This window comes from Peromyscus leucopus, chromosome X (assembly GCF_004664715.2).
Source record: "Peromyscus leucopus breed LL Stock chromosome X, UCI_PerLeu_2.1, whole genome shotgun sequence".
NCBI classification, from domain to species: Eukaryota; Metazoa; Chordata; class Mammalia; order Rodentia; family Cricetidae; genus Peromyscus; species Peromyscus leucopus.
The window spans coordinates 33,286,261-33,298,769 of record NC_051083.1 but is presented as its reverse complement, the minus strand read 5'-3'; the positions used below and the strand labels follow the sequence as shown (position 1 = coordinate 33,298,769).

Below are 12,509 nucleotides of genomic sequence, written 5' to 3'. Positions count from 1 at the left end.
ACACATGTCATATTCCTTCCTAATATCAGAAATTAGCCTACAGACCTAGCACAATTCAGCTGATGAGAACAACAATTGACTCCCCAAAGAAAATATGCTAGACTAACTAGTATAGAATACTCTGCATCCTAAACTCTCTACCATAAACCTGGGTAAACTTTGAACCGAAATATAGAATAAAAACCAATGAAAGAATCTGTAACTTAGATAACGAAGGTGTTTATATAGTTGTCGCAGCTAGTTATTTTAGTTTGCTTGCAGAAGCTAGGTGTCTTAAACATGCAAGTGAGTTTCAGCCGGATTCCAGTAGCTTTGGGAAAGTATCTCTGCACAGAATACACAAAGGAGACCTTTAAGTCTCCAACTACATGGAGGTAGAAGTGGGTATGTCATCTGTGCAGAAGCAATGCACTTCTTTTGGAAACAATTATCTGGCATTGTCACTGGAATATTTTTAAAACATCAGGCAAATCTCATGAAGTTCTACATTGAACAGATATTTTTAAAATGTGATCATTGAGCTATAAAATCCAATTAAATTAATGCCAGCACTAAATGTCATATAGGTATAGTATGCCTATTACATGAGTATAGAAGAAGTAGATATATAAATTCCATTGTCTTTCTGCTTCCTTGTCACTGATTTATAAAATGATACTTTATAGTGGAACATTTTAACTGAAATGAAATCAAACACATCTCTTAAATAATACTTTATAGTATATCATAATCTCAAAGCTGCATCTTTCTACAGATGGCTTCCCATGTTCCCCTAATATTTCACCTTCAGTCCACATAATGATGTTTTAGTACAGAAACACACAGGGCAGCTTGAGAACCATGGGAATAATAAACAAGAAACAGAAAGGAGTGTGAGTCCAGCTTGATCCCTCTTTTTCATTCATAAAAAACAGGCTTGTGCCCAGCACTCACCTTTCTCAGTGTTGTTAATTTTTATTGAAGAACTGCCACAGCCCATGACTCTAAATCGTATTGTGCTTACAAATTCAACTGGCTCCAGATTGAGTGTGAAGTCCCGCCCTTTATGCTTCAAGAAGCCGCTCAACTGATTCCCTTCAGTACATGGATGCTAATGAGGAAGACAGAGCAGGGAGGGAGAGAAAGCACCAGTTAACACCGTGGTAGCTAAGGGGCCTGCTCAGCAAGACTCACTTTATGCTTCCGAACTGCTGTTCATCACTTGATGGGAAAAGCGAACACATATAATCTGATCCTTGTTTATTTTTCAAACCACAGGAACAGCCACAAAATAGCTACAGATAGTTTTTGCTGCTGCACCAAAATGATAGTTTCCCATGTTCAGGTCAGCTCAAGCTTTGTATAAAATTGGGCACTAAAAATGAAAAGAAACATTGAAATGCAAGAGTGTATAATTTTCTAATTAAAATACAGGGGATGGAATATGGAGGAGCTAACATAATTCGGTTGTTTTGGCTTTAAAACTGAAAGTAATTAAATCTATCTAGGCTTTTAAGCTCAAATTGGAGGCTATGAGACAAAAACAACACATTTAACTATGCCAAAAATCAAATCAAAGTGAGTTTTTGGCAACATTCCTTAGAATCAGTCAAGAAGGGCCTTCCTTACAAAACAGGAGGCTCAAGACCTCCCCTAAAACTTACAAATCCTAATTTGAGTGTGTCCTTAAACAAGCTTCCAGATGTGGCAGAAGCAGCTCCAAAGCCTTGCCATCTCCCCTCATACTTACTACACCCTTCAGAGAAGGGCACCCAATTAGTCCTTTTGGAATCACCAGAGAAGACTTTCAATAGGGTTCCTCTGTGGAGCATAGCATCTCCTCATCTCATCCCATTGTTTGCTGTGGGGGGGGGGTATTTCTTCTATTTGTGATACATTCAGATGGCCTATTTACATTTATTGATAAGAACACAGAGAACAACTATATTTTTTCTTTTACTTCTACACTAAAAGCTTTAAAATTTTTCAATTCAGCTAAAGAAGGGGAACATTAAAACGACCAAACTAGAAATATAGCTCAATGGTATAGCATGTTCGTGGCATTCTTGATGCTGTAAGTTCAAGTCCAGGCACCAAAAATTAAATAAATAAAATTTAACTATAAAATTATTTGTAATCAATAATAGCCTTAATAACCAGATTTTCTAATCAGAACTGATTTCATTATGTATTGAATTAATCAACCCTTCTAAACATTGGGTTATTTCCAGTTGGATGGGAATTTCTTTTGTGGATTGTTTTGTTGGTGGTGATTTTGTTTTTGCATTTTGGGGCTTGTCTTGTTTCATTTTGAGATTGAGTCTTAAGTGGCCCAGGGTTGCCTCAAATTCCCTATGCAACCAAGGATGATTTTGACTCCATATCCTCTTGCTCCACTTCACAACTACTAGGATAACAGATATGTACCACTCAGTTTATGCAGTGTTGGAGGCTTTATCCGTGTTACGGAAGCACTCTACCAATTGAGCTAACATAATTCAGATGCTTTGGCTTTAAGCTGAGAGTAATTAAATCTATCTAGGCTTTTAACCACAAATTGGAGGCTGACTATGAGACAAAAAAAACATTTAACTATGCCAAAAACCAAGTTAAAGTGAAATTTTTGGCTATTCCTTAGAGTCACTAAGGTGGAGGCTCCTTACAAACAACAACAACAACAAAAACCCAAACAAATAAACAAAACCACAAAAAAACAACCAAGGCCCAAGACCTTCCCCAAATTTATTAATTATAATCTGAGATCCTCAGATTCCCCTTTTGCATATTTGTTTTATAAATCATGGTGTTATATAACAGTTTCCTCCAAGATTGAAACATCCTATCCTGCAGGGTAGCTCTTTAAGCAGGGAGGTAAACAACTCAAAATAGCTTCAGGAAGTCCCTAAAACTGACTAGTTTCACTAGGCTCCTCTCAGCTAGAGTAAGCAATAAAGACTACCAAGAGTCACTCTCCAACAAGCTGCTCACTCTCAGAAGAGCCAAACAGTAAAGACTCTGAGACCATACCAGCTGCCTGAAAGAGGTTTAGACTGACTGAGACACCTGGAAAGGACACTCTCCAACTTGTTGAGCTGCCTGTAGGCTGTGCAGTACACTCCAGGTTCCCAGCTTTTGTAAGTTGTTACCCATGCTGAGGTGGGCTTTGGTGATGCAGCTATCTTTGAGTCATTCCTGCTATAATAAGTAACCCTTCACCCATAATTGTAAGTAACCCCAATTAAATTCATTCGTTCACCAAGTTGGACTTTGGTGGTATCCATATGTTGGTCTGCCATGGGCTTGTGTGTTGCATCTCCCCAGGAAAAGTTTTGTCACACAACACATGGATAAAAACGTTAACAAGCTCAAGTTCAAAGGCTGAACAAACCTTGTGACACTCCACATCATTCTTCAGGATCACCACAGATCCACTACATTCATAATCTATCAGCCTAAGCTTATTTGTTTAGGAGGTGGGGAGGAGGAAGAAGAGGAGATGAAGGAAGAGGTGCTCTGGGGAGGGAGGAAGGAAGAGAGTCAGTTTGGAGAGATTTTAATAAAGGGATCACAGACATTTAAAGATGTGAAAGATCTTTACAATTAGTATGTATACACAATGCAAGAAAGTTAAGCAACTTGCTTAGTGTCATACAGACCTACAGTTGTCAAACTTTGTTAGCAATTAGAATTATTGAAGGGGCTTTTTAAAACTTCCAATCTCAGCCTGAACCATTAAATCAGAATCTCTAGGAGTTTAAAAAAGACTGATACCCAGGACCTACCAATTGAGATTCTCATATAATTGTTACTGGATGGGATGATTGAGCATCGGATGAGAGGGTTATGGAGATGGCTCAGTCAGTAATGTTCTTGCTGTGCAAGCATAAGAACCTGAATTTCATTTCCAGTACCCAGGTTAAAAAACAAAACAACAACAAAAACCAGGTATGGTAGTATACATTTGTAGAGCAAGCAATGAGGAGGCAAAAAATGAACAGACTCCTATGTCTCAGTGACCAGCCTAGCCTAACCAAGGATTTCTAGGCCTGTGAGAGACCCTGTCTCAAGAAAACAATGTGGACAGCTTCTGAGAAATAATACATAAAGTTGTCCTTTGGCCTCCACAGCACATACAGTACACCTACACATAGATGAACGCGCGCGCGCCGCGCGCGCGCGCGCACGCACACACACACACACACACACACACGCGCGAATAAAAATGATGTTAAAGTTTTCCAAATACTTCTAATATGCAACAAAGTTTGACAGTCTCTACTAGAGGGCGTATGTTAGTAAACCCATGATTCTACCTAGCAATCATTTTCCTAGAAGTGCTTTCAATCCATCTATTTGAAGCTGAATTTTGCAGTCATATTACAAGCCTGTAGTTTGGGGCATCTATTCTTTTCTCACTTTTTAAATTAGTATACCATTTCCACTCTCAGGAATTTCCCAAAGGTCATTTGTGGTTACCAATGAGAAAGCAGGTTCTTTCATCCCCCTTTGAAGTTATTATTCCAGACCTAGCCGCTTTCTCCAAGTCAGTGCTTTCCAGTGAGAGAGAGGGGTTAAGATGCAGATTCCCGGGCCTTATCAATAAAGCTAGACATCTTTTTAAAACCTAGGGTCTTGGAATCTGCCTTGGAACACAGCCATGGGCTGGGGGTGTAGCCGAGTGGTAGAATTCTTTCCTAGCATGCCTAAGAACCGCAAGTTGAATCCTTAGAAGTATAAAAATAAACAATAAAGTGTACCCTTCAGGGAACTTTGATGTTGGCAGTCTACATATCGCAGATCAAAACCCACTATCTTCCCAGAGTATCCATATTTCCTTATGCTACTTCTTCTATCCCTTTGTATGAATTATAGGAGTAGGACTTTGAAGGGTTGGAGAGATGGTTTAATGGTTAAGAGCACTGGCTGTTCCTCCAGTGTATTCTGGCTCTATTCTCAGTATCCATATGTCGGCGTACAATCATCTTTAACTGCAGTACCAGGATTCAATGCTTCTGGCCTCCATGGGTACCAGGCATGCACATGGTACATAGACCTACATGTAGGCAAAACACCCATACACATAAAATAAAATAATTTTTAAAAAAAATTTAAAGAGTTGGGCCCTGAGCAGGCAACAAACACTGGATAACAGGAAGTAATATAGTTTAATCCTGACGTTTTCCTTGGCCAGAAAAAAAAAAGCAGCGCATCTCCAAAGATATTTGTATCGAGGCCCCCTCAAAGTTAATTCATCACATAACAAAATTACACAAGATTCATTAGGAAGCTGGGCACAGTAACACATGCCTATAATCTCAGCACTCAGGAGAGGGAAACAGAAGACTCAAGTGTTTGGGGCTCTGGAAAAACCTAAACCTGTCAGTACCCAGTGCCAGGTGGAGGATAGGCACATGGAGCCCATTTCCTCACCGCTGAACCATTGGCTACTGAAGGATTCTGGCTGAGGTCAGTCATTGTCTTCACCAGTAAACCCATCAAGCTTCACCAGATAGCTCCAGACCCAAGGACACACCAATGGCCCTGGTTAACCTCAGTGGGTCACGAAACAAACTACAAAAAACATGAACATGGTGAAGGGACCAATCGGGAGAAAGGAGTTTGACAGGGGTGGGAAGGCAGGAAGAGGCAGTGAAGGTGAGGGTAATCAGAGTGGATTACACGCATGTCTGAAACTCTCAAAAGGGCTGGCAAGATGGCACAGTGGGGGAAGGCACTTGCCACAAGTCCGAGGACCCGAGTTCAATCCCTGGAACCCACACAGTGGGAGAAAAGAACTAATCTCACAATCTTGTCTTCTGACCTCCATGTGCATGTTGTAACAGGTACCACACATCTGCACAAAATAAATATATGCAATAGGAAATTTTGAAAGAACTTGTGAAAGAAGAAATTTCATTAATTTGTAAAACTAAGAGCTGGAGGCCATCCATCCTAAGATACAGAGGAATAGCTTGACTCAAAAATAAAAACAAAGCAAAAGAGTCACTAGGAACTTCAAAAGCACAAAACCTGAGTTCATTTCTGCACAGTGTGAGCTCCATACTGATAATTTTCTTCCTGAATACCCTCTGAATCTCCAGCACCTGTACAGTGCATTCCCATAGAATGTGTTTGATAAACACTGAAAAGATAAGTAAAGAAATGAATATTTCTAAGCTAGAGTTCCTTAAAAATTAATTACTAAAAATCATTATTATTGCATCATTGCATACACAAATATGTGCTATTTTGATGGTATGAAAGCTTTTTATTAAAGTAGAAATAGGTAGTGCTTATCGAGCCTTTGTTAAAGCATATTTTAAAATCAGGATGGAGAGAAATGGTAATTGTTCTAGAATCATTGTCTGTTAGAAACAGTAATTGACTGCTGGAATTGTATGTTATTAATTATTAAATTATTTTAAACCTATTATTCTCTCTCCATTAATGGATGGAGGGAAAAGGGAAGGGAGGAGGACAAAGAAACAGAGTTCTGTTTAGCTCTCACCAAAACATGAGCCAGTTCAGGGTTGGAAACGCTGTTTTAGGCTGCCCAACCTAGACTTTGAAGCAGAGGGGGCAACAATTTGTGAGCCGTGCCCATGCGCCTCTGAGGACGCCTCTGACTGTATAGCTGATAAAGATGATGGAGAGATTTCCCACTCCTCAGAGCCGCCTAAGCTGCTTCTAGCTCCACCCTGTGCCAGCATTAGCAGAGCACTTAATGCACTAACAAAGCCTCAAGAAGCGCTTCCCCGAGGAGCTCTCAGGCTCAGGGGGCCATGGGTTTCTCAGGGGTTCCTAAAGCCCTGCTCGAGTTGACACGTTGTATCATGAAAATTTCTCTAAAACCATACCACGGATGGTTTTAAAGAACAAACATGAAATAGTGAGTCATCGGCCACTGGCGGACAATCTGTAAAAGGAAAAGGTTCTGTTAGAAGGTTTGTACAGTGTATTCAGGGGAGGTCTGGAGGGGGGAACTGCTGGATGGTGTTCATTCTTCTCACCTTTACCACTGTAACTGCAGAGCTGAAACGGTGCAAAGAACAAAAGGTGGCCCCTGGAGGCAGCTTCACCTCCAGCTCTAGGAGCTTTCCGAGTGTCAGCCCAGCCTCCTCCTTGCTCTTATTCGGTCTTAGCATTCTTTTTATTACAAAGTGCGTCTCTATCCAACTCCCACACCGTGGCTCAGCCACCCTGACAGAAGTCCACTTCTGACAATGCTCTCCATGTCAAAAGTTCAGCTTTTCCCAAAGGTTTTGTGAAAAATTGCTACACAAGCTCTGGCCCTACAGACGTAAAGTCTGGAACCCGACTCTGTCCTCAAGTCCTTCCTCACCAGCATAATAGGAATCCGGCAGGAAGGTGTCATTCATCCTCCATGAAATGAGCAGAACTTCGCTGGGAAGAAAGAGGGACCGGTGCCTCATCAGGCCGTGCATTTTTATTGGCGCTTGCGGCAAGGGCGGTTCTGAGCCTGCTCCTATGGCCTAAATATACTTAATGGAGATAGGGTGGGGTAGAGAAATGGCCGTCAGACGCCGCTCAGTACGTCCTTTGCACAGCTTTCTTCTACCGAGAATCTGCCTGTGTCCAGGGTCTTAAATGACCAAGGCAAGACATGCAAGACTGATGTGGTCATTCTTCTTTGATCCCATCAGATGAAACGGTAGAAAAAAAAATAAGGAAACTCTATCAACTCCTGGAAAGTGCCTGTTGGTGCATCTGAAATGATTACAGCCAGGCAGCAGCTTGCACTGGCAGCAGGTTTTCCAAAGTTTGACTGTCTCTGTAGTTTATGATTTTAGAGATACCGGTGAGGCAAAGGTCCCACCATCTGAGACGTTCAGGAAAGGGCAGGTTGAACAGGTTTCCTTACCGTAGGACTTCTCACAATAACAGGCACTGGGAATCTCTAAGCAATCCACTGTTTCCCAAAGAGCTCTTGAGGGAAACCATCTCACAAAAACAAACAAACAAACAACTGTTGTTCCTAATGGCTTCATGCTGGCCCAGGGAGCCTTGGTTTTAAAGTCTGACAAACTAGAATTTGGGTTCAGCTAGTCCTTAAAACCCCTATGGCTCAGATTGTGCGTAAGAAAACTGGGTAAGAGCACTTCACCTGATGGGACTTGTACTCGGTACTTAGTGAAGAGCTTCTGGAAGGAATACAGAACCGGCTGGAACAAAGAGCAGCCCTTCTTAGTGGGTGTAAAGTTAGGAGGGACGGTACATGGCAGGTACCCACCGTGATTGCTCACCTCACTTCCTTCAAAATGACTTGTTTGGGGCCTCTCAGAGGCTAAACCCCCAGGGGTAGCTAGAGAATCTGGGATAACTGAAGATTCACAAAGAAATTGGCTCTCCTAGTCCCCACCAGGGTGCTAAGATCTGAAACAATGCTATTCTAACAGTAATGATAATAGCTAAAATCACTACTATTTATTCACCCAGTAGGCGCTTTATGGTTAGAGTATTCTAATGAATTTTCAGCACATCTTCAAGGTGGTATCATCATCATTCCATGTTATGAAGAAAATAAGGCTCAAAACTAAATACCATATTCCTTGGCACAGGTTATTAGTGGCAACACTAAAACCTCTTAGCGGTCATTAAAGAGTGATAGCCGGGCATGGTGGTCCATACCTTTGATCCTGGCACTTGGGAGGTGGAGGCAGGAGGATCGGGAGTTTGCAAACAGCTTCAGTAACACAGAAAGTTTAAAGCCAGCATGTTATACATAAGCCATGGCAGAGAAGCAGGCAGGGGGGCATGGGGAGGTGGGGAGAGTAGACCTAAACTGGACATGGTGGTTCACATTAGAATCCCCAAATTTCAGAGAATCACCTGAAGTTCCAGGCTAGCCCAGGCTACAGTGGAACGTCCAGGCCAGTCTGAGTTAGAAAGTGAGACTGTGTCTGGAAAACAAACCAAAAAATGAAATGCATGCCTACTAAGGGCTAGCTAGATCTTGGTTTCAGGATCTTGTCTACCATTCTATATAAGAACTAAATCAGTAAACAGAATTCTTGACCACTACAAGGTATTAGTACCAATTCTTAACACACAGATAGAAATGTGGTGGTCTACTAAGATTATATGAGGACAAAGGAGAGAAAGGGAAAGTTCTACACATGAAATTGTATAGAGGAATGTGGAAAATACTCCATGTAGGACCTGCCTGGAAGGTTCTCTCCTCATTTATCTCTTCCCTCATTTCTTAGCCTTCACCCAAGCATAGAGTTTTTTCAAAAATCAAATTCATTTGGAATAGACCACAACTGTTCAGAGTGAAAAGTCATCTGCACATTCTTTTTAAATGATGCTACTTGCTTTACAAACAGCAATGCTGAAAAAAATCACTCTGAGAAATTATAAAGTCATAAAACATATTCCATATGAGATATGTTTATAGTATATGATTTTGCTGACCCATATTGCCTAAGTACAAAAAAAAAACATATTACCTGTATCTTCTGCTTGACCAGTGTAGAAGTTTTCCTCACTCCAAGTGTTTTGGGAGAAGCAAAGATGAGAAAAGCCTTGTGTGTGAAAGAATTCAGATGTCTGAAAAGAAAGAGGTACAGTTTCAGAACTCTCTGGAGTGCCCCTCACACGTGTACACACAAAACCACACTTCTCATCTTTGGAGGGAAAGTTCTTGCTTAAATAACCAGAGAGAGAGAGAGAGAGAGAGAGAGAGAGAGAGAGAGAGAGAGAGAGAGAGAGAGAGAGAGAGAGAATATGAACCAGCACTAGCTAGAGCAGGGCCAAACTACTGTGCCTTTCAGAGTGGAAGAAAAGCCAGGATATGCACACCCTGGGGAAGCTGATCAAGCCTCTAAGGCGTGGCTGTCTGCCACAACCCTGCTGTTACTGGCCTGGACATAATAGGGCGTGCCCAAGTAAATGGTCTGCAATCTGCAGTCACATGACTATTTCCAAGGGGACCATACTCCATCCAGGCAGGACCAGACTGCTGTTTGCAAAGGCAAGCCACATCAGCAGAAAGAGAAATTCAGTAAATAAGCACAGAAAAATTGGTCTTTGTGTCCAATGAAGGTGAATTTTAGAAAGCATTGATATAATTTGTATATAATTAGGACAAAGAAGTAGGAAAATATTCCTTAAGACTAGAAAGGCATGAGTTTAAAGGAAATGCATTTGAGAACATATTTCATATGATGTTTATATTGCTTCATCTGTTCAATTAACTCCTTTTAAGAGAACCTACCTATGAAAGAGACACAGTCTCCTTATTATCAAAAAGGAAACAGAAAATTGATCTGTAGTTCTGCAGGGTTTTAGAAGGAAGAGGTGGAAGGCACACGTGAAACCTCGAGCAACAATATCATTACCAGATGCCAATGGCAGCAGCTCATCTCCCTTCTGGAACAATGCGAGGCCCTTGTTCCCAGAGACTCTATTCCCAAGACTCATGCTGGCTTCAGGCTACATCACCAGCAATTTTTCTCTCAAACTTTCACGAGGTGGTTACATCCATATATGTTTTCACACTTAACTGTCTTTAGGCTTTGGCAACCAAGATTGACAGGACTCTGGATATAACCATTTCATAACCCTACCCAAACTGCTCTTTAGTCCAGTATCTTTCTACAATTGAGAGCTACAGGAGAGCTAGCAAAATAGTGACTAGTTTGCTATTTAATCTAACAGAGTCACTTCAAAAATAACTGTGAAGGCAGTTTGAAGGTTCTGTATTTTATTAGCATATTTAATATTACCAGAGAGTCTCCTTATGAGGCACTACAACCATACAGGTTTTCATGGCAGGAATGCCAAAGCTAGGATCTGATGAGGCTGCCACACACATTGTAAATGATAGCATAATTACCCAGGCTCCCCCGCAAAATTGTGGACCATGTAGCTCCATGGGCAGCTTTCCAGCCAAGTGCCTGTTGGATCCACAGTGAGTAAATGATGGCTATGTCTAGATGTAGTTGTTCAGATGTCACCTCCTCTGTGTGAAGCCTTCTCTGAATCACCAAAGGGGAATTAGTCATTCTGTCTCCTGTCTCAAAAAGCCATGGGCGTGTCCAATCACAGAGCTTCCCAAAGTGTGCTCTAATTTGTCCTTTTACAAATTAAACCCTAAAGAGAAAGAATTCATGCTAGTCCTCTTGGCATCCATAGGCTTGGATACACAAAGGTACTCAATAATTATTTGTTTAATCACAGAAAGAAGGAAAATAACTCGGATGGTTATTTTAACAGCCAGCCTCTGCACCATGAATTAGATTAGCTATATCTTTAATATAATTTAAAAAAAAAAAAAAGACATAGGGTGACTTCTAAGGTAGGATAGCAGATTGGAAGCTGCCTCCATGGGACGAGTAAATGAGCACAATCAGGGTGAAAGAGAATAGACATGAGAAATCACAAATAGGATAATTAGGGCAGCTGAAGAGTGTAGAGAAACAGAAAAGGAAAATGAGTGACCACCACATGGCTCCCAGCATAACTCCCAAGAGAGGGGAGGGGACAGAAACCTGATATAGAAGCAGTTTGCCTTCACCCCAAGTGGTCCTTTATGCACATATATTTGTGTATACACACATATGTAACAAAATAAAGAAAAAGAGGCAGTAGATTTGAGAGTAATGGAGGAGAGGGAATGAGCAGGGTTAGAGGGAGGAAATGGAAGGGAGAAAATTATGTAATTATATTTTGATTGAAAAGATTTTTAAGAGAGAGTAGATTGCTAGCCAGGCCTGATGGCACAAACCAGTATTCCCAGCAGTTTTTATAGGCTGAGTTAAGAAAACGGTCAAAGTCTGCCTGGCCTACAGAGTAAGCTGAAGGCTAACTTGGGCAACTTACTGAGATACTCTGTCTCAAGATAGCTGAGGATACAGTTCAGAGGTAGAGTGCTTACCTGGCATGCATGAGTAGCTAGGTTGAATCTCAATACTGGGAGGAAAAAAAAAATTTCTAGGTTTCTCACTAGTACTATTTCCAAAAAAAAAAAAAAAAAAAAAAGCTGGATAAAGTACGCAAGCCAACACATGCACAAATCACAACACAGAAACACAATAAGAAAAAGTATGCAACCTGATCCCTCCAAAAATCATTATTGAATCCAAAGATACTGAAATGGTTGATATACTGAACAAAACATTCAAAAGTCTGTTTTATATAATTAATCAATGATGCTGAGTGTGGGAACATACACTTTTTAATCCCAGAGCTTTGGCAGCAGAGGCAGGAGGATCTCTGTGAGTTTGAGGCCACCTTGGTCTACATAATGAGTTCCAGGATAGCCAAAGTTATATGGTAAGACTCTGTTTCAAAAAAAAAAAATAGATCAATTATTTCAAAGAGGAAACTAGATGAATTAGGTAAAGAAGTCAGTTCAAGACATGGATAGGTAAGTTAGCAATTGTGGTGGTTTGAATTAAAATGGTCCCCATAGACTCATAACTTTGAAATATTGGTCTCTAGTAGGTGGAACAGTTTGGGAAAAGAAGAGGCGTGGCGTTGTTGAGGAGGTATGATGCTCGGGGTAG

The 12,509-nt window shown here is 41.0% G+C and overlaps 1 protein-coding gene across 2 annotated transcripts in view; it reads right to left on the bottom strand.

Annotated features, from left to right (window-relative positions):
- The window catches only part of Ppef1 (protein phosphatase with EF-hand domain 1), a 124,933-nt gene that overhangs the window by 99,849 nt on the left and 12,575 nt on the right, over nucleotides 1-12,509 (bottom strand). Inside the window, exons 2-3 of one of the 2 annotated variants that reach the window (XM_037199093.1) lie at nucleotides 9,450-9,549; nucleotides 934-1,090 (exon numbers count right to left, since the gene is read on the bottom strand). In XM_037199093.1, coding sequence (XP_037054988.1) covers nucleotides 934-979 — 46 coding nt within the window. In that variant the 5' untranslated portion in view covers nucleotides 980-1,090; nucleotides 9,450-9,549. Of the gene's footprint in view, nucleotides 1-933; nucleotides 1,091-9,449; nucleotides 9,770-12,509 lie in introns of those variants that run through there. The other variant, XM_028873261.2, reaches the window with a different exon arrangement.